This window comes from Silurus aristotelis, assembly GCF_946808225.1.
Source record: "Silurus aristotelis genome assembly, chromosome: 20".
Taxonomy (NCBI): Eukaryota; Metazoa; Chordata; class Actinopteri; order Siluriformes; family Siluridae; genus Silurus; species Silurus aristotelis.
Genome location: NC_139593.1, coordinates 6,480,548 through 6,503,409, shown reverse-complemented (window position 1 = coordinate 6,503,409; position 22,862 = coordinate 6,480,548). Strand labels below are relative to the sequence as shown.

Genomic DNA, 22,862 nt, shown 5'->3' with positions numbered 1-22,862 from the left:
AAAAAAAGGAAGAAGCCATTTTTATTCAGTTTTTTCCATATTTTATGTTAATGCCACAGTGTAATAAAGGTCTTTTCATGTGTTTTGTTATAAGTTCTTCAATAGGTTTTTTATTTTTTTATTTTTTGTAACACAGGTGCCAGTGGTACATCAAATCCAAGATGAAGCCACAGGACAAGAGAAGAACGCAGTACCAGAATGGACACGGTATACACAAACACTCTCTCTTTCTTATTCACTTATATGGATGAGCACAGACACCAAAATTGCTGTCACCAAAAATTCCCCCGGGGTGGTACGGGGAGGGCAGCTGCCACCCTAAGAAAAAGCATTGCCCCATCACTGGTATCTCAATGTGTGCATTGCCCCATCACTGGTATCTCAATGTATAAAATATAATTAACTCTGAATTACCTTTTAAAGTATGTTGTTCAGTAACTTGCGTCTCAGGATTGTCCGAACTTTTGACAAGTGATGTCACGTGACAATATATGTCCATCGATAAGCTGATTTAAATGTGACTTCAGTGTATTTATGTGATTTTGACCAGTATTTGATACATTGAGGCCTGGTATCTATATAATCTGTATTGTTTGTCACGTATATTAAATTAAACTTGGCATAGACTTAAACTCGCTGAGGGTTTGCAAAGAACTCAAGATACATGAGTTAAATATAACGTACCGCTCAGTTAATGTATGTCTTTCCAATCCAGATATCAGGTCCAGGTAAAGTCAGTCAGTCTTTAGTACATTTTTATAGACCATTCTAAAAATACACTGAATAGGTATATCATTATTGTTTCCACAAGAACCATGCAAGGTATTTTTAGAAACATCCTTGCATGGTTCTTGTGGATACAAGAATGATATACATATTCGGTGTATTTTTAGAATGGTCTATAAAAATGTACTAAAGACTGACTGACTTTACCTGGACCTGATATCTTCATTGTTGCCACCCCTCATAATTTTTATGTCGACCCCTTGCCACTATAAATCATTTTTTTTAGATCCGCCCCTGTGTACGCCAGTAAGCATGAATATCTGTGGACAGAGGAAGAAATAAAATATAATAGTACGTTTATTGAATAGACCTCCTTCCTGGTGAAAAAAATGAATGTGATTATGAGATTATGAATGTCTGAGATTATATCTAGAGGTTTTTTACTGTCATGTTTATGGACAGGACATGGCTTTAATTACCTTATATTAATAATAATTAATAATAATAATAATGATAATGATAATGATAGAGTTAAATTGTGTAAGCTTCATGCAAAAACTTTTTAAAATCTCATGTAAAATCTGAGAGTTGATGTTGGTGTACATTTTTATCATTCATATAGCAAATGCATATACTTTCATTTATGAGGCTCAAGGCAACACACAGGATATTAACCATCTATTCACCTTAGGAAGGTTTTAGGAGGGGCACAGGAAATACACTTCCCTGCACCTCCATTGTATTGCACATGTCACTAATCACACACGTTTTTCAACAAAGTTCAAGTTGTTGTGTCACTTTATGATGTTTCTGTTGTCGGTTTGTTGCTTAGCCTTCCATAGTCTCGTTCCTAGGTCAGGGTTTTTGTTTTGGTTTGGATTTTATGTTTATTTTTTTCGACTAAAAATCATACAAATCTGCACTTACATTTACCTTTGGCTTCATTATACCAAAGTTAGTTTTTTACATTGGATATTGGACAAACATATTTTTTATATTGGATATTGTATTTAGGTACATTTATAAGTATGTGTACACAATAGAGCCCATTATCTTTGCAAATCTTTACTGTGTATTCATGTTGGACCATCTATGTGAAACACAATATTGACACCATTTACCGGATGCTCAGATGTCTTCAAAAACAACACGATAACCAAGCTACATTTTTTCCAATGTGGACAAAAGTACACAAACCATGTACTTGAGTTAAAGTGGAGATACAGTACACTCAGTAAAATATGACTCCAGTAAAGGTCAAAGTGCTTCCTTTAAACTTTCACTTGAGTAAAAGTACAAAAAGTATTTGCCTTTAAATTGACTTAAGTATCCAAAGTACTATGATTACTTAATCAATTCAGTTTATGTGAAGACTCTGTGACTTTTAGCACAACAATCTATTAATAGAATGATATTAATAAGTCAAACACTGGTTCTAACAAAATGATCATGAGTCGCAAATTAGGCCACGAGTGATGTGGCAAACTCGAGTCAGGAAATTCTTCCATTATTTAATTCTCTCTAAAAGTTCTGCTTGCTGAACTGTATGTTGCTGATCAGGAGATACACCAAGCACCAATCAAAACAAGTTTAAAACTGAGCTTGCGCTCGACCCTGATTGGTGGGTTGCTGGTGGTGCTTGACCGAGTTTTTCCCTCATAAATAAAAAGGAACGACTGATTTCTCAAGATGTAGTTGTGTAAAATGACAGATATTTGACTTTGAAATGTAATGAAGTTAAAGTAAAAGTCTTCCCAAATGGAAATACGTCAGTAAAAAAACTGCTTAAGTACAGTAACCAATTACATTTATTGAATTACTGTCCACGACTAATTTTCTCTGTGGTGTGTTTGGGATTATCTGCTGGGTATGATTGCTGCAGTACGTTCTGAAAATTTTACGACAATGACTTCAGGAAGAAGAAGAATATAAATTAAGTTCATGTAAATTAGTAAATTTTTTAAGCGTCTGGACTTTTTTTATGTAGGGAAACTTTTCCATCACTACATACAAAACTTGCAGTTCTCAGACAACACTACTTTTACTTTTATACAAAACTTGCAGTTCTCAGACAACCCTACTTTTACTTTTTATACTTTAGGTCTTTTAAGAGTGGATACTTTTGTAATTTTTACTCAATTAGAAATAAATAGGCGGGAAATTTGTATTTTTATTTTCGTGTAAAAGAACAGTGTCCTTCATCCATCAACGGTAATTTTGCATCACTCGTTGTAGTCTCAGAGAGAGAGATGACTGATAATGCGTCAAATAGCTTTTTAAACTCAAGGTTGAGGATAACGAGTGGATTCTCACACTTTTTGTGTCTGTTTTCGACAGGAAAAAAAGGACACTATAGTCACTGGTTTAATGAAAAGCTTATGGTTTCTTCAAGTCCCTGAGAAAATGTAATAATAAATAAAGAAAAAACTTTGTGGCACTATAGAGCTGAAATTGAGCAAATATTTACTAATGTTAGAATCCAGAAATGTCCATCCATAACTATAATTTGCTTATGAAAATCGAAAGGCATTTGATTTGATCTCTGATGACGTGAAGTGCGTGTACATTGTCAGAGCGAACAAGTGCTGGTGCTCGAAAAGCTTGTAGGAATAACAGACTGCTGATTGCGCAGCACGTTTCATGACACAAGTCATGAGCGTTGCATATTTCTCTCATGGGAAAGCAATGAAAGCGAGGTTAGATTGCGGCACTTGCGTGCACTCCACTTCCATGGATTCTACAGCTATAACTATGTAAACGATTTAACTGTGGAACTGTAATGAGAGTGTTATGACCTATTTAAGGACCAGATTAAGTTATTTTATATTTAATATACTGATACACCGACCATGAATAACATTATGACCACCTGCCTAATATTGTGTTGGTCCCTCTTTTGCTGGCAAAACAGTCTCGAGTAGTCTGTGGAACCAGACCACACGGGCCAGCATTCGCTCAGTGAGCCTCGGCCCCCCATTACCCTGTCGCCGGTTCACCACTGTTGCCTTCTTGGAGCACTTTTGATAGATACTGACCACTGCAGACCGGGAACATCCTACAAGAGCTGCAGTTTTGGAGATGCTCTGACCCAGACGTCTAGACGTCACAATCTGGCCCTCGTCAAACTTACTCAAATCTTACGCTTGCCCATTTTCCCTGCTTCCAACACGTCAACTTTGAGGACAAATTGCTGCCTGATAATATCTCACCCACTAACAGGTGCCTTGATAAAAAGATAATCAGTGTTATTCATTGCACCTGTTATAATATCATAATATCATAATGGTATGCCTGATCGGTGTATTTGATTACAGAAACGAACTTGTAATTGGCTGAATAATGCAAGTCATGGGTACTACAAAAATGTGTTATTAATTAAAAGTCACCAGCTGTTGATTTCAATTTGGTTTATATTTATAAGCACAATTTGGGGGTGATTTTGACACAGAGTTAACTTTCAGTATGTTCCGAATACAGTTAAAAACACATTTTCTACACAGGAACATTGCAAGATTGCGCTCCATGATACCTGATACCTGAGCGTACTTCTTTGGTTTTGGAGTCGTTTCAGTAGGTCTCTGTTAGATTCCAGATTGACTTTTTTAATTTTCATGCTGAATTTTAAGGCCCTACATGGTATTGCACCTCATTACTTGTCACAGCTCTTAACCGCATTCATTCCAAGGTGTGATCTCCGCTCCTCTGATTCTGGTCTTTTAGTTGTTTCTCCTACCGTTTACATTCTATGGATGATCATCATAGGTTTTTCCTTAATGTGCACCAAAACTTTGGAAATCTTTTCCCATTAAGATTAGACAAGCTGAATCTTTGTTTTCAAATCTGCTCTTAAAACTTACTTTGTCAGGATAGCTTTCAGGTGGTTTTTATTTATTTTTTTGTGATGTACAATATCTGTAATGTTAATTTTATTGATTTTTATTGATTATTATTTTTATTTTTATTATTATTATTATTATTATTATTATTTCATTAATTAGATTAAAGCGCTTTGAGATATAACTTTTAAAGGTGTTATATAAAATAAAGATGATTATTATTCATAATATTATTACATTTAAACACTAAAAATCTTACAATGAACATGTTTATATAAAATATTAACAGTTCAGACAAGACAGAGTTTTATGTTGAGGTCAGGCTTAAAATGTCGATAGAAAAACAATAAAGAAAAGTAAAAAAAAAAGGCTTAAGTCCTGTCTGACTCACTTTTTAACACTTTTATTTAAAGCTGAAGGTAATTTACCATAAATAACAGTATGAAAATAAGTTCATGGGAAGTCTGTTTGAAGCACGGAGCGCATGTGACAACAGGATACATGAACGTTTAGCGCCATTTCAGCACCTTCCAGTGCTGGACAGCGCAAGAACTCGATTGTTGAATGGAAGGTTTTTGGCTTCTTGCCATTTCCCTGGTTCTCTAGTTGTAGTAAATGCGATGAACAAACAAACAAATAGTGTAAAGATATTGTAGGATAAAACTTAAATGTTGTAGGATGTTGTAGAACAAAACCATTAAAACTCTTTAGAGAGCGTTTATTTTTTTTTAAGCGCATTCTGCTTATTATGTCTGTGGCAGTATAAAATTATAGCCTCATTACTACTTGAATGCATTCGAACACTCAAGCTTTTAAGTAATTATAAATCTGGGGCAGTAATGAGTTGAAGCAATTACAATTAGAACGACTTAGCAATACACAGAAAAAGCAATTACTCCTCGTGTGACATGGCGATTACAGCCAGCAGGTGACAACACCGCACACTTAACATCCTGTCGAGAAAAAATAAAGAACACATTATATGGTTCATCATTTCATCTTCTCCCAGTTATCCGTATTTCGGGTCGCGGGGGAGCAGTCTAAGCAGATTCCCCAGACACTTCTCCGTGTCCAAGGATCGGGCTGTCAAAGCCCCCGCCTTCGACTGCTGCCCAATCCTCTCAGCACCGGTCCCTTACGGTCCCTCGTGCAGGTGGTGAGCCCACGGGAAGACATTATATGGTTTAATAACAAAATTTGGTTTATTACAGCAGTGAAAAAAAATCCCCAAATCGTTTCATCTAACCTACTTCTAATACACCTGCATTATTATTATTCAATTAATAGCATGATTCTGCACAGTGAGCAGGTATAGGAATTGCATGATGTGGTCAGTTATTCCTCAATCCCTTCATGAGGTACTAATGAAGCCTGCTCAAGATCCTGTAGACTTCTTCCTAACTCCTTTGTCTTCCTTCCGGCGTGTGTCTCCTTTGCAGTGCCGTTCCCGGGAATTAAGACCTACATCGATCCAGACACTTACGAGGATCCGACTCAGGCAGTTCATGACTTTGCAAAGGAGATCGACCCGTCTCGGATTCGTATAGAGAGAGTCATTGGAGCCGGTACGAGTCTTTATTTCATTTTCCTGTGTGTGTTTATTGCACCAGAGTGCATCCTGATCGCACGGATTTAAAAATGTTTTTATGCATTTCTGAAAATTCAAGTACCTCTTTTGTGATGTCGAAAAGTCTATAATTTTTTTTTAATATACTGTATATTTTTAGCAAAAAAGTTATATACTTTAAATGGGTTCTCGGTGGGTACAAACATTTGTACAACATGGGCCTCTTTTCTACAATTATGCTACTGCCATCTAGTGACGAGTAATAATATACAGGTAAATCACATTTGTACAATGTGTGTGTGTGTGTGTGTGTGTGTGTGTGTGTGTGTGTGTGTGTGTGTGTGTGTGTGTGTGTGTGTGTGTGTGTTTGCACAACAGGAGAGTTTGGGGAAGTGTGTAGTGGCCGTCTCCGCACCCCAGGGAAGAAAGAGATCCCCGTAGCCATAAAGACCTTGAAGGGTGGCTACACAGAGCGTCAAAGGCGAGACTTCCTGCGAGAGGCAAGCATCATGGGACAGTTCGACAACCCCAACATCATCAGGCTGGAGGGCGTGGTCACGAAGAGTAAGATAACACTCCTACTGCGTCCTCCATCATCATATACGAACCGTCAGACACAGATACTTATGTAATTAATATGTTGCTCAATAAACTATGCAAAAACATTGATAACATTGAATACAATTTTTTCAATGTTGTTACACAGTTTTAGTTTCCCAGCTCAGCTCAGCTCAAAAACATTTTACAAATAATCGTATTTGCTTCAAAGACTGTCCTTCTTTCATGTTGGGCCTCTAAAAAAATTGTTTGTGTTAATGTTTTACAGCATCGCTGCAATGTTGTTGGACTCACGTTCCATTAGGTCACTTATGCTGTTTGTGTTTGTTGTTTTTTTGTTTGTTTTTTAACAGAAATGGGAGGTAGACTCAGGGTTGCCATGTTGTGCATTTCAAAACAAGTCTCTAATCTCTAACAGATAAATATATTTTAATATTATTAAATTATCAAATGGTGTTTTCTTCGCTAGTGTTTACTTGAATTCTTAAATATGATTGGTCAGATTTTGGTGTTGGCTAATTCTCTCTATAATAACAGCATTTCTGGCTTTATATTCATATACGTTTAAAAACCTCTAATACATTATTGTTTCTATAGAAATTACTAATTCATGGACTAGCTCAGTGAACGAATATTTGGAGAAATGTGGAGAGTTTTTTGTTATTTAAGCAAATAATAGAATGATGTTTAATCCATTATATAGAAGTTTTTTTGTAAGGAAACACGTATTTAACATTTATAGAAGGAGTTTCCAAAACTTACAAAACTCTAATGTTGGTTAATGTAACTATAGTTATATTTAGAAGGCAACTTGAATATTTCAGATGTAGCAATAAATGGATAAAAAAATTAAATTTATTTATAGGCTAAAAAAAATGTAACTAGAAGTCTGCAGTGGAATTTCAGAATGTGCTGCTCAGAACCATCATGATGTTAATTGTTCTCCTAATTTCTTGTTTAAAACCAGTTACATTATTAATTGCATTAAATTACAATTATTAAAGAAGTTACATTATTATAAACAACTTTAAGTCCATATAATGTACAATATGAAAATATCATAAAAAGTGCATTATTATTATTTATAACTTCTATCATCACTATCTGAATGCAGCACTCAATAAAACAGCTGTAAAAAAAAAAAATAGATCTACTACACTATAAATGTGATTTAAAGAAGATCCTCAGGTTGCCATTATATCAAATAATCCCTGATTTCTTTTCAGATAAACAAACAGATCAGGCAGGAATTACAGGGTCATCCCATGTCCTTTCTCTCCATTCGTTTTTATTCTTATTTATTTATTTATGTATTTTATTTATTGTCTTTCTCTTTTTTTCTTTCCTTAATGCCTCTCACACCAGGGGGGGAATCTGTTAATCAGTGTAATCGCTCAAGCTGTGTTGGGATAATTCGAGAAATCAAGGCGAGATGTTCAGGCCGATTGGCTGAGGGGCAGAACAACGTGATATGAAGTGCTCCGATCACACGGGTTGTACTCGGGAGGTGTTATTGCGTAACTGCTTTTCAGTTACTTTAAAAGTGTGTGTGTGTGTGTGTGTGTGTGTGTGTGTGTGTGTGTGTGTGTGTGTGTGTGTGTGTGTGTGTGTGTGTAGGAACTATTAGATGAGATAGATAAAGATTATAAAGACTAAAGCTTGTGCACAATGCACTATTTTTATTTGTATTATTTATTTATTTATTTTGCTTTCAATCCCACAATGCATTGTGATAAGTGTTGTACCTGGCATCCATTCTGATCTCCCATGCTGGGGATTTTGAAGGGACGTGTGCAGAGCAACAAAATGGCCACAGCCACACACGGCAGAAAATTACGACGTCATTGTAGCAATACAAGAATAAATTCATAATATTTTGAGGAGAAGAAAGTCGGCGTTCAACTCTTTTAGGGGCGATTTCTTTGATCATTATCCTCATAGTCTCTTGAGAAAAAAAAATCTCTTCGAATAGCATGCAGATGTAACCATCGATATTTCAGACTACACAAAATCTATATTTTCTTCTGAATAAATTAATTTTCCCACATAACCGATGCAGTGTCCATTAACTAATTATTAGGGCTGGGAATCGATTAAAAAAAATTAACTAATTAATTGCAAATTTTCTGTAATTAATTGCAATTAATTGTGTTTTCCCCCAAGCTTGTTATCATCAATATTTACATGTAGAATCACCTAATTAAATTAAACAACACAAAGTGTTTAATGACATAACATTTTAATGACATTTGAACTGTAAACAGACTCTCCACAGAACCACAGAGTAGCTGTGCGCATGCGCATCCAAAACATGTTCAGCGCATGCCTCTGCAAAGTGGCGCTCTGTGGTCTGACTCACAGTAAGGGCAAACGAACGCAATCGCCACTCTTCATCTATGAAGTGCGCTGTGACACCCAAGTAGTTGTCATTGCTCACCGATGTCCAGTCATCTCCTGTGAGAGCGACATATTTTGCTTTCTCTAATATGTCCATCCTTCGCGCCCTCTCGCTGTCATACAAACTGTGTATTCTCGACATAATCGTTCTTCTCGAGGGTAGATTGTAAGACGTGTCTCCCGATGCAATTTGCATGATTTCTCTCAGTCCCTCGTCTTCCACAGTGCTAACTGGGCGGCAGTTTCTAGCTATCCATTTAGCTAAAGCATCGGTTAATTTATCAGTGACAGGTTTGGTCAATGGCCTGCCACGATTACTGTAGCACTCTAGTAACGTGAATTGGCGAGGCGATCCTGTAGCCTCGCTAGTTATGTTGCTAGCACCTGGGTGCTTTGCTTTTAAATGGTAGATTAAAGACGAATTGCTTCTATAATATCTGAATTCAGCTTTGCAAATCGTACACACCATCTTTGTTTTATCAAACAGGCCATCAGGCAACTTTTTAAATGTAAACATTCCTCCTAAAACTCCATCTTTGTTCATCTCCATCATGACAGGGTGACTGTTCGGCACATTCACAATAAGCAATAGGAAGTCATGGAAACGAGCAAAAAAAAAAAAAAAAAAAAAAAAAAGTGCTGCGTCAATTGCGTTATTTTTTTTTTTACGCGTTAAACATCTAAAATTAATCGCAAAGATTAACGCGTTAATTCCCCCATCCCTACTAATTATATAATATAACTCCATGCTGATGCACCACAAGACAACGAACGTTTCTTAAAATATTACCGCTTTAATCTTGTATTGCTATGACTTTATTCTCAGAATATTTAGTTTATTCTCGCAATTTCATAATTTCGACTTTATTTTTAAAATAGTTTGATTTCATTTTTGTAATTTCTACTTATTTCTCAAAATATTTTGACTCTTCTTGTAATTTTGACTTTATTCTCGTAATTTTGACTTTATTTTCAAAAGATTCCAACTTTATTCTCGTCATTTTTTTTTTTACTTTTTTCTTACGCAATTTCGTAATTTCAACTTTATTCTCAATAAAATTCTATTGTAATTTCTACTTTGTTCTCATAATTTTTTACTTTATTCTTGTAATTTCCACTTTATTCTCACAAATGTTTACTTTACTCTCCATAAAATTCTATTTTAGTCTTGCGGTTTTGACTTTACTCTCGAAATATTTCGACTGTATTCTCATCATTTTGACTTTATTCTCAAAAAATGTCGACTTTATTCTAAAAAAAAAGTTGACTCATATTTTTAGGACTTTAATCTCGTAATCTTATTTTATTTCTTTTAACATGGCAGTAAAACGCCTTCGTAGAATAGAAACTGAGAGCATCTATAATTAAAATAAAAACTGCTGAAAGTATTGTTTTGACTATCAAGTTGTTTAATGTGTGTTTTGTTTTCGTTGTTTTACTGTTTCGGTTCACACGCTATGGGAATAGAGATTTTTATACCCTGCTTGCAAATAAAAATCATGATAAATGGTTGAATTGTTCACATTTAATTGCCTCAAAAGATAAAACAGGAATAATGAGTATTTAAATAATAAAATGACCAGCTGTGATGGCAGGAGTTTGGCATACAGTATAATCAGGGAAAAAATGTTCTAATCACCATCAGCATTAAGATTATTTGTGTTGGATTTGACACTGCATTGTAAATTTGCTTGTGGTATATAAGGGGGATAAAAAAAACACGCAAAAGGTTGTGTTATAAGAAAATAAGGAGCCTGTTGTGAAGTCGAGTCGCTGAAACTGATTATTCGGTGACTCCACTCCTAATAGGTTTAGGAATAGAAGGAATATGGTTTATTCCTCCGTTCTTGTTATTTCATCAATCTCTATTTACCGCCTGTTATATTGTTCATGATTAATTTATGCCGTTTTTTGTTTGTGTGTGTGTGTGTGTGTGTGTGTGTGTGTAGGCCGTCCTGTGATGATCGTGGTGGAGTACATGGAGAATGGCTCATTGGACTCTTTTCTGAGGGTAATGAAAAATTTGAACAAGCTTTAAAGAATTATTAACCCGGTGTTCACACTGTTCACATTTATTCCTGCTGATTTTGAACTATTTACATATACTCTTGGTTATAGTCTTTATAGTCCTCTTTGCACAGTACTGTATATTTAGAGTATACAGTAGGTTTACTGGTTGGTGCTATCTTGTGTTATGTGTATTTGTCCCACACAGTCTTGTGTGTTGTCTGTCTGTCTGTACTGTTGTCTGTCTGTACTGTTTTTCGTCTGCACTGTTTGCACTAGGTTGCACTCGATGCACTTTAAGTTGCTTTATGTTGTGTTTTGTAGCTCTAGGTTTAGTGTAGCACCAGGGTTCTGGAGGAACATTGTCTCGTTTTTACCACCGTGTATAGTACCACCTGTGTTGACTTTTGACTTGCATGATGAAGTCTGGTATATTTACACACACACACCTCTAAGCCAGCACTTTTATATATACCTAATAGACTATAAGGAAAAATGTTTGTGGACCCCTGAGTATGACATTTGTATGTTTTTTTTTTTTACATCTAATTCCAAATTTAGTCCCCATTTCCTGTTATAAAAATCTCCGCTCTTCTGTGAAGATGTTCCACTAGATTTTGGAGTGTGGAGATTTGTGCTCATTCAGACACAAGGGTGTTAGTAAATTCAGGTACTATTGTAGGTGAGGTGAGGGGGCCTGGTGTGCAAGAAGTGTTCCAATTCACCCCAAAGGTGTTTAATAGAGTTAAGATCATGGCACTGTAACCGGAGATCTTTCACTCCAACTTAAGAAAAGCATTTGCTATCATGAAGATGGCTTTGTGTACAGGGGCATTGTTGTGTAATTGAATTTTAATATTCGAAAGTTGCTTATCTTTCAAATGCAGCTGTGAGATAAAGACACTTTCTTTATCTGTCTGTCTGTCTATTTCCTTATAAGTCTATCTATCTATTTATCTATCTATCTATCTATCTATCTATCTATCTATCTATCTATCTATCTATCTATCTATCTATCTATCTATCTATCTGTCTGTCTGTCTGTCTGTCTGTCTGTCTGTCTGTCTGTCTGTCTGTCTGTCTGTCTCTCCGTCCGACTGACTGTTTTCTTCCTCATAAGTCTATCTATCTATCTATCTATCTATCTATCTATCTATCTATCTATCTATCTATCTATCTATCTATCTATCTATCTATCTATCTATCTATCTATCTATCTATCTATCTATCTATCTATCTGTGGGTCTGTCTGTCTGTCTGTCTGTCTGTCTGTCTGTCTGTCTGTCTGTCTGTCTGTCTGTCTGTCTGTCCGTCCGTCCGTCCGACTGACTGTTTTCTTCCTCATAAGTCTATCTGTCTGTCTGTCTGTCTGTCTGTCTGTCTGTCTGTCTGTCTGTCTGTCTGTCTGTCTGTCTGTCCGTCCGTCTGACTGGCTGTCTTCTTCCTCATAAGTCTATCTATCTATCTATCTATCTATCTATCTATCTATCTATCTATCTATCTATCTATCTATCTATCTATCTATCTATCTATCTATCTATCTATCTATCTATCTATCTATCTATCTATCACTTCTCCCTCAATTTCCGCCTATTTATTTAGTTAACGAATTAATATTATCAGATGGACTTGTTTCAACTATTTAGAATGTTCGACTGTTTCGAGATGTTTGTCAGACTCACAGTCAGGAATCCACATGCTTTTTTTTAGCCTTGTCTTACTTCCCTCACACGCTGCACCAGTGGAAGATTAGCGCTAAAAATAAATCTGCTTCTCCATCCATCTTCCTCCGCTAGTGCTTTGAAAACATTTAACGTGAAAACGCGTGGTAGTATTTTCTTCAAGCGTGACTGTAAATAACTAGGAGAAGCTGAAATGCCTTCAGAGTTCTGATACATAGCAAAAAAAAAAAAAAGTATGCAGAAATTTCTTTGCATAATGACAATGGTCTAATGCCTGATACATGCAATATATACATATTTCAATAGTAAATGTATATAATGACAGAATTTTTATTATATACTGTACATTTATAAATATGCTAAAGTACAGTACATCGTGTTGCCCTTTCATTTATTGTAGAAAAAAAAAAATAAAAAGATAAGTAAATAATAATACTGGCATAAAGGCTGTTTTTTCTAATAGAACCATACTAACATTGGGAAAGGTGGGCTGTTTTCATATCATGAATATAAATAGATTGTTGCATTTTTAAGAGGTTAAGGTGTAGATGCACATTACACCATTTTTAGCAGTTTCTTGGGCATTTAAACATAAAAACATTAAACAATATTTTAATATTTTATTGGTTAAAAATTCAGAGATGATCTGGAGGCAAATTGTTTACTGATCTGTTAGAAACAGATATGGGTGAGATTGTTACCGGCTGTATTTTCTTTAGCAATGGCTTTCTAACTCTTGTGTGCATGTGTGTGTTTTGTCTCTTTTACTGTGAAGAAGCACGACGGACACTTCACCGTCATCCAGCTGGTCGGTATGCTGCGCGGCATCGCCTCCGGTATGATGTATCTGTCCGACATCGGATACGTCCACCGGGACCTGGCAGCACGGAACATTCTGGTGGATGACAACCTGGTGTGTAAGGTGTCGGACTTCGGCCTGTCCAGGGTCCTGGAGGACGACCCAGAGGCATCCTACACCACTACAGTGAGATACACACACACACCTGCTCTACAAAAACTCTAGTATATAGACATATCTATCTTTCTCTCTCTCTCTCTCTCTCTCTCTCTCTCTCTATATATATATATATATATATATATATATATATATCTGTCTGTCTGTCTGTCTATCTATCTGATATTTTTCTGTCTGTCTGGCTTTGTTTCGACACTTATGTTTTCCTGAATCACACTGGTGCTAAATCTCATGTAACACTGATTAAATAAAAAGTTTATGGTAAATAGAATTGGTAAAGATTGAACTTGAGAAACCCCAAAACGACATTCCACTTCTGTATTATTGGTCAAATGATCTCTGGCTCCATGCTGATACTGGCTCCAAAACAGTCTTTTGCTATCATTTTCTTTAATTTGTCTGGATTATGAGTCTGAGACCCGGCTATGCAGCTGGACTCAAAAAACCAAAAGCGGTTTATCCCAGGTCCAGGCTGTGTAACCGAGTTGAGTGTGTGGAGTATAAGTGGACTTTGAGAGCCATTTCTGTAGGATGATAGCGTGAGAAGATAATGGAGTGTCTGCAAAAATATACTCTTAATACCGTATGAGAGAAAGTCTTTGGTCGGCTAACACAATCCTCACGTATTGAATTTTCAGGAGTAGTGAATTATGTGGAAATGGGATCTTCTCTGGATGACACGAAACCCTCTTACAACTAGACTGATCTTTTTTTTTTAAGAAAGATGAACTGACCTGAAGTGTACGAAGATGAAGTTGAAGATTGAAGTGAAAAGATATTGATACCTTTTTTTTTCAGGGAGGGAAGATTCCCATCCGTTGGACAGCTCCGGAGGCCATCCAGTACAGGAAGTTCTCCTCAGCCAGCGATGTCTGGAGCTACGGCATTGTCATGTGGGAAGTGATGTCTTATGGAGAGCGGCCATACTGGGAGATGTCCAATCAGGATGTGAGCTCACTTTTAATTTATTTGTTAAGGTGTTTTTTTTTTGCATTCACAGTGCATGCTTTCCTGATGTAGATATAGATCTTTAATAGCGAGAAAGACTTTATGAGAATGAAAACCAGACTCACATTAGAACACATCATCTTTACAAATCACTACAGTCACTACAGTATATTCATGCTGGACCATCTAACAGCACAATGCGACACGGTGAAATAAAAAGAAACTTCGCCACCATATCAGTCGTTCCTAGGGTTGCAAAGGGGTGGAAAATGTCTGTTAAATTTCCGGAAACTTTCTATTGAGACTTGGGAAAATTTCCAAGTTGGAAACTTATCAGGAATGTATAGGAATTCCCAGGAATTTATAGTATTTAAATATAAATTTGAACAAACTGTATCATATGCAAACATAAATATAAACATTATGTTTTGTTATATCAGAATTTCATACCAGATCGGTCGAGGCCCGGGTTACCAATGACCGCCACAGGTATCTTTAGCCAACAGGGTACCGGTGGAAATTGGGCTACTGTTGGCTGAAGGAGGGGAAGGAGAGGAGGAAGGCATCTACAGAGACAACAGGGTGGAAGAGGGTGGAGAGTGGAGGTTCGGGTTGGTATATTAAATGTTGGTACTATGACCGATAAAGGGAGAGAAGTAGCTGATATGATGGAGAGGAGAAAGGTAGATATGTTGTGTGTTCAGGAGACCAAGTGGAAAGGGAGTCAGGCCAGGAACATTGAAGGTGGGTTTAAACTGTTTTATCATGGTGTGGATGGAAAGAGAAATGGTGTAGGGGTGATTCTGAAGGAAGAGTACAGTAAGTGTGTAGTAGAGGTGAAGAGAGTTTCTGATAGGGTGATGATTGTGAAAGTGGAAGTTGAAGGGATGATGATAAATGTCATTAGTGCTTATGCTCCACATGTGGGTTGTGAGATGGAGAAGGAAAGATGCTGGAGTGAATTATATGAAGTGGATGAAGGTATACCCAGGAATGAACGATTGGTGATTGGGGCAGACTTTAATGTTCATGTAGGTGAAGGGAACAGAGGTGATGAGAAGGTAATGGGTAGGTATGACCTAACGAAGAGGAATGTGAAAGGGCAGATGGTGGTAGATTTTGCAAAAAAGGATGGAAATGGCAGTGGTGAACACTTATTTTAAGAAGAAGGAGGAGCATAGGGTGACATATAAGAGTGGAGGAAGGTGCACACAGGTGGATTATGTTTTATGCAGGAGACAGAACCACCTTTCAACCTGAAGGAGATTGGAGACTGTAAGGTGTTGGCAGGGGACAGTGTAGCTAGACAGCATCGGGTGGTGGTCTGTAAGATGGTTTTGGAGGTGAAGAAAAAGAGGAGGAGAGTGAGGCCTGAAAGAAGAATAAAATAGTTGAAACTAAAGGAGGAAAACTGTAGTGTGAGATTCAGGGAAGAGGTCAGACAGGGGCTCAGTGGTGGTGAAGAGGTGTTGGATGATTGGGCAACTACTGCAGAAGTGATGAGGGAGACAACTAGAAAAGTACTTGGTGTGACATCTGAAAATAGAAAGGAGGACAAGGAGACGTGGTGGTGGAATGAGGAAGTGCAGGAGAGCATAAGGAGAAAGAGGTTGGGAAAACAGAATTGGGATCAACAAAGTGATGAGATGCCTGATTTCACATAGAACTACCAGTTTTCTCCCAATAAGTTATTATACACCCTATGATGATAATTCTGTAAAAAAATGTGAAAAGAAAGATACTCCCCCGTGACAGATTGCAGTTTCATTTACCTTCTGTGACCGACATAGAAGAATCTTGGTGGCAGGAATTTAAATATTGAACAATGTCTGTCCGTAAAGGTATAATCTTCATTTATTTCATTTTAATTTCGTTTTCATTTAATTCTGTACATTTTTTGTAATTGTTTTTTAAAGTTGCACTGTACTTAGAGCACACTCACACAGACAATTTTGCCAATTTAATTTGATTTGCCAACATGTGAAATGCAAATCCTGTCTGCTATTTATTTTTCGTGCCCGCCCAATCTTTGTATAATGTTCTGTAATTCGTGGCTTTAAACTGTTATATGGAATTGTTTTATGAATGTTTATCCGCATTGCCCTTAATCAGTTGACTATGGGCAAAACCTGACAATTTTGATTTGACATTGTAAATCCTTAGTCTGGTAGTCTGGTCAGGGGAGTGTTTTTACTTTATTATTGTATATAAGTGGATTTTGCAAGCATCAGGACGTTATTAGAGTATTTGCATTTGTGAAACAGTTCCATTTCTACATTAGAATGTGTAATGTGTTACTTTTTACTCCATCACATTTAAGGAAAAAAACGTGCTGTTCCTCACTACTTTGGAGTAAAAGCATAGTGTTAAATGGGAAACTGTAGCAAAAGCACAAGCATAACCCTGTGTTCTGGTAAACATGTAAACGTAATTTGTTACTGTACTTGAGTAGCTTTTCCACGTATACTTTACTCAAGTATTTTCATTTGGGGAGACTTTTCCTTTAGCTTCACTACATTTCAAAATCAAATATATTACTTTTTACTCAACTACATTCTATGAAATCAGTCGTTCCTTTTTATGTATGATTAAAGACAAACTTAAAAAATCATGTAGCATGCCACCAATCAGGGTTGGAGTTTATAATACAAATAAAACTGCCTGCTCTCAAATCCTGTTATTTCATTTGGTTCTAAAGGAAATTGTTTACAGTAGCTTCAAGGTTCATCTGTCATGATCATTTTATTAGGTATCAATCAGTGTTTGACTCATTAATACCATTATATTAATAGACTGGTGTGCTAAAAGTAACATAAGAGTTGATGGTAATAGGAACATTATCGCCATAATAAATCATAGTACTTTCAATACTTAAGTAATATTTCACAGAGTGTATCTTTACTTGAACTCAAATACATGGTATGTTTACTTCATCCACCTATGAAGAAAACTCCTTATAAAGGTCTGATGTGCAGGACAGTGGGATGCTGAACTGCGTCCATTAGTCACATATTGTCAATGATCAATACTTTTACTTTTTTAGACTTAATTTGATGTTGAATTGTTGATCCAAGCAAAGACATTATATAGGCATTGCAATTCCATGCCATTGTTCACTGATAGTTGTATCCTTTAAAACTTTATTCAGATGCCAGATTGAAAGATGAGCCCGAGTGTGTAAATGTCTACGGTGTGTATCCTCCCTGCAGGTGATCCTGTCCATAGAGGAGGGTTACAGGCTTCCAGCGCCCATGGGCTGCCCCGTGGCTCTGCACCAGCTAATGGTTCATTGCTGGCAGAAGGAGCGCAGCAGGCGGCCTCGCTTCCATGACATCCTTAGCTTCCTGGACAAGCTCATCCGCAATCCCAGCAGTCTCCTCACACTGGTGGAGGATGTCCACAGGTAGGTGCAGTTCCAGCCAATACGCTACTACTTCTGTCATGCATCATTTTGTACGTGTCAACCCTAATCCTAGCTGCAAGTCAGTTATAGACACTGATCAGGCATAATATTTTGACATTATAACCAGCAAGTGAAAGTTTTGTCCTCAAAGTTGATGTTAGAAGCAGGAAAAATGGGCATGCGTAAGGATTTGAGCGAGTTTGTCAAGAGACAAATTGTGATGTCTAGACGACTGGGGCAGAGCATCTCCAAAACTGCAGCTGTTATTACAGGGTGTTCCCGGTCTGCAGTGGTCAGTATCTATCAAAAGTGGTCCAAGGAAGGAACAGTCGTGAACTGGGGACAGGGTCATGGGCGTTACGAGGCTCATTGATGCACGTGGGGAGCAAAGACTGGTCCGTGTGGTCTGATCTAACAGATGAGTTCCTGTAGCTCAAATTGCTGAAGAAATTAATGCTGTTAATGTTTGACGTGTCGGGACTTTTGAGAGCAAAAGGGGACCAACATAATATTATGCCTGATCAGTGACCATAACAGTGTGCCTGGTCGCTGTATAATGACAGCCATCGATGGCTTTACTATTTGCACAATGTCTTGTAGCATACAGTCTTTACATCATTTACAGATTGGACAATTTGATGAAATGATAATGTACAATCTGCTCTGTAATTTTAAACGTTCATACAGAACTAACAGTGCAGAATGGTTGTAATAATTATAAATTATAGATGTCTGTAGATGACCCCGGTAATGTTAATGACGAACTTTATCGACTCTAGCTAATTATCCAGTCCTTCCCGGTGGGAGTGCCGTCCTTGCCGAGGTGATCTCGTGCTGCTTTCGTTAACACATGAGACCAATTTGCCACTTTCTATGGGTGAATTTGTGATGCCATATGCATTTTTTTCGGCTCGATTTGTTTCCCACCACAACCTGTCGACTTATAAGGCCGAGTTCTATCTCCATCAGCTCTCTGTACACCTTTAAAACGTGTCCGTTTTTTGTCCTTTGTGTTTGCACAGTTTACCAGAATCCCCAGAAGACCTGCCTGACTATCCTCTCTTTATTTCCATCGGCGACTGGCTGGACTCCATCAAAATGAGTCAGTACAAGAGCAACTTCATAGCTGCAGGGTACACGACTCTGGATTCCATCTCCAGCATGAGCATCGAGTGAGTACGACTGTGTGACAACTGCAAAACAAATTATAATAGGAGAAAGTGATAAAACGAATAAACCTCAGGGGGAAATGTTTTTAAAAATGTTTGAATTATTAAAATTACAGTTTTTTTTTTATATATAAAATATATCAGATTATTTTGCACCCTTATTGTGATATCAGCAAAAAAACAAAAACAAAAAAAAAAAAACGTACAATTAACTCATTGCATAGAGTGTCAAGCATAATGTGAAGACATAACTGTTTTTGTTTTTTTTGCATTACAAACACCTAAGATTTTTTTTTTATACACTGTATACTTAGGCCGTATCCACACTAATACATTTTCATTTAAAAACATATTTGTTTATCTACATTTTGGTCTTCCGTCCACACTGACATGCCGTTTTTAGTCAACAGAAACGTAGCTTTTTAAAAACACTTGATTACATTTGAAAGCTCATCTCAGTGTGGACTTTGAAAACAGAGACTTCTGTAAATTACTTGCCAACTCAGCAAAGATCATTATTATTATTATGATTATAGTTGCTGAGAATAAAGAAAAAAAAATACATTTTGTCATATAAACTGTTCTGAAGCACTACCACTGTAGACTCCTTTCTATAAATATCTCCATACATTTCCTATCTAACATGTCTTTTAAATCTTATTATTATTTGTTTATTAGTTTTTGGTTGTGGATCATGTCTACAAGGTGGTATCAAAAAGTTTTGAAACTAGCGCCCCTCCTGGGCATGTTCAAATTACATGTGAGGATCGCCTGGACTTTTCCGTATGACACACCGACGATAGCAGCAATTGTTTGTTGATTGTTGATTTGTAGATTGTTCTCCGATGATCGGGGTCGAACTCATTGAAGGTCTTCCAGTGATGTTCTTCTGCTCTTGAAGCGCATGTGCCACTCAAAATACCTCAAACGATTTATTGCAGAATTTTCTTAAACTTGCTGAATAATTCCATACGTCTCCGCTGCAGATTTGCCCATTTTCACACAGAATTGAAAATGTTTTTGTTCTAACTTGCTGAAATCGCAGACATGGTAATGCACGTGGCCAAAATAGCACCAACTCTCGATGTACATAGGACGATGTCTTTGGGCACACTGGTTAATGAAGGTCGGTGCTCCCTGTATAAGCAGCCTTGTGCTGCCATCTGTAGGCATGTTACAAAACTAGTCTCAAACCTTTTTGATACGTTGTATAGGGTGTAATGTAGAACTTGAAGGTAGAGTCTCAGAGGTGTTGCAATTCAAAAGATCTCAATACTTTGGTGTAATGTAGATTTTTTTTTTACCTGACAAAGTATTCGTGTCGTTTGTCTCCTCGGCAGCGACGTCAGGAGGATTGGCGTGTCTCTGATCGGCCACCAGAGGAGGATAGTGAGCAGCATACAGACACTGCGACTGCAAATCCTGCACATTCAACAGAGTGGCTTCCACGTATGAGACGGACCGGCCCACACCAACACACACAAACAAACACACACACATACACACAAATACACATGAACACACATGCATACACAAATAGTCAGGCCTGGGCTGTTTTATTAACCGCGATGAGAGAACTTTCTCCAAACCTGGCCGTCGAAGGCTTCCAAATGAAAAAGCAATCAAAGGGAGGGGGGGAAACAAAGAGTCTCTGGGAGATGGACGAAACCAATCAGGGTTGAAAAAACAAAACAAAACATGGCGCTGTCGCTGTGCTACGGTGATGTCATCTGTCAGTCATACACGAGTTCCGTGACTGGCTGGATTCACAGTCGGAGAACTTCGAAATAGTAGATTTGCTATTTTAATGTAACAAAGTACGTGTCTTAATAGATATTTATCATTTATTTACTTCCAGGAACCAGAGAAGACGCTGAATGTCGAGTGTGTCGATTTGTATACCGCTATTTAACATCGTTTATCATCTGATATTTATGCTGGTATTTATATGTACATGTGTATGTTGGGGGGGGGGGTGTTTATTTCATTTTTTATGTATTTTTTTTTTCTTTTCCTTATTTTTTTCTTGCAGCAATATGTGCAGTCTTTTCAGAAGATTTTAAGGGAGGGGCAGTAGAGAATTGTTAAAAGGATAAAGAAAAGAAAATGCCACACGAAACCACGACCTCCTCAGGCAGTCATGTACGCCATGCCGCGCCGCACAAGAACGCTCTGGACCTGTTGAAAAGATTGAAAGCCATGGTCTCGCTTTTCAGCACTGGACCTCACACATTCAAATGTACATGCCGGCCTTCACCTTACAGACCTACATACTCTGCTGTGATGCACAAGATTAACAAAGCTCTTTTATTTTATCTTTATTTATCTATTTACTTATTTATTTAGTCGGACGGAGACGAGGTATTCCGAATTCACGGCGAGTTAGATTCGGCTCGGGTTATAGTATAAATAGGAATACGCTTATTGAATGTAGGATTGTGTGTAGCAGAGAAAGTCCTTGGTATCTTTCTCGCTCTCATTTACACACACACACACACACACACACACACACACACACACACACACACACACACACACACACACACACCTTACAGGTTATCATGCTTACCTAGCAGTAATAATTCAGTAATGCCCTTTGTTGCTTACTTGACACACACTATTTGCAGTCTAGTGTATTCTCCTATTAATGCACTGTATTACTTATAACCAAACACGCACACGCACACAGGCTGTCCCTGTAGAGGAGCACACGTTCGGGACACCGAGGACTCGTCAAAAAGGAAAGCTGATGAATCGTTTCTGCACACGCTAGAATGAATAGGGACTAGTAATACTATAGTATATTATTTTTTATAATTTATTATGGAGTAATTAAGAGGTTTAAGTGGATCAATTAGGCTGGATGTTTGTAAGAAATAAACGACGATGGATGCTTTGTGTGTTTTCGTCTCGTTTTTCTTAGCAGGACACTTCGACGGAATGCGTCTCCGCAGGTCCCGTAAGAGTGAATCCATCGGATACTAATACAGACAGTCAATGCCACTGGATAATGCTGCGGCATGTACTATAACATTGCATATGTAAAGGGTACTGAATATTTTTGTATAAAAAGTTCATGTTCTTTCAATTGCCTGGAACTTGAGAGCATATTGTGAATTTCTTAACATATAAAGTCTAAGATATATTATTAATTATTCAAATTAAATCAATGAATCAGTTAGACAGGTGAACAACTATACAGGTGGAGGTGATAACTCAGTGGTTAAGGCATTGGACTTTGTTACACAGGTTCAAATCCCACCACCACCAAGCTGCCACTGATGGGCCCTTGAGCAAGGCCCTTAACCCTCCCCTGCTCAGTTGTAAGTTGCTCTGGATAAGGGCGTCTGGCAAATGCCATACATGTAAATGTAAATATACAGTATCTTTGGCTATGGTAAATGTCTTGTAATGTAATCATAACTCAACACCCTGGCTTTGCTTCTCCAGACCAAAAGATGTCTGCAGATCCCACTGTGAGAACCACTGCCATTTACCGGTGGCATGTCATGCATTTTACACCTGATCCTTTAGTGGTGTCCTGCCTGAATTTATTCACCACTTACTACAATCGTTATGATGCCATGGCAATA

The 22,862-nt window shown here is 37.4% G+C and overlaps 1 protein-coding gene across 1 annotated transcript in view; it reads left to right on the top strand.

Annotated features, from left to right (window-relative positions):
• epha6 (eph receptor A6) overlaps positions 1–22,165 on the top strand; it is a 194,162-nt gene extending 171,997 nt beyond the window's left edge. The window contains exons 9-17 of the mRNA XM_083522744.1: positions 137–207; positions 6,002–6,127; positions 6,508–6,693; positions 11,034–11,095; positions 13,549–13,758; positions 14,548–14,697; positions 17,907–18,100; positions 19,123–19,272; positions 20,610–22,165. Coding sequence (XP_083378870.1) covers positions 137–207; positions 6,002–6,127; positions 6,508–6,693; positions 11,034–11,095; positions 13,549–13,758; positions 14,548–14,697; positions 17,907–18,100; positions 19,123–19,272; positions 20,610–20,724 — 1,264 coding nt within the window. The 3' untranslated portion in view covers positions 20,725–22,165. The remainder of the gene's footprint in view (positions 1–136; positions 208–6,001; positions 6,128–6,507; positions 6,694–11,033; positions 11,096–13,548; positions 13,759–14,547; positions 14,698–17,906; positions 18,101–19,122; positions 19,273–20,609) is intronic.
• Positions 22,166–22,862: the final 697 nt, after the last annotated feature.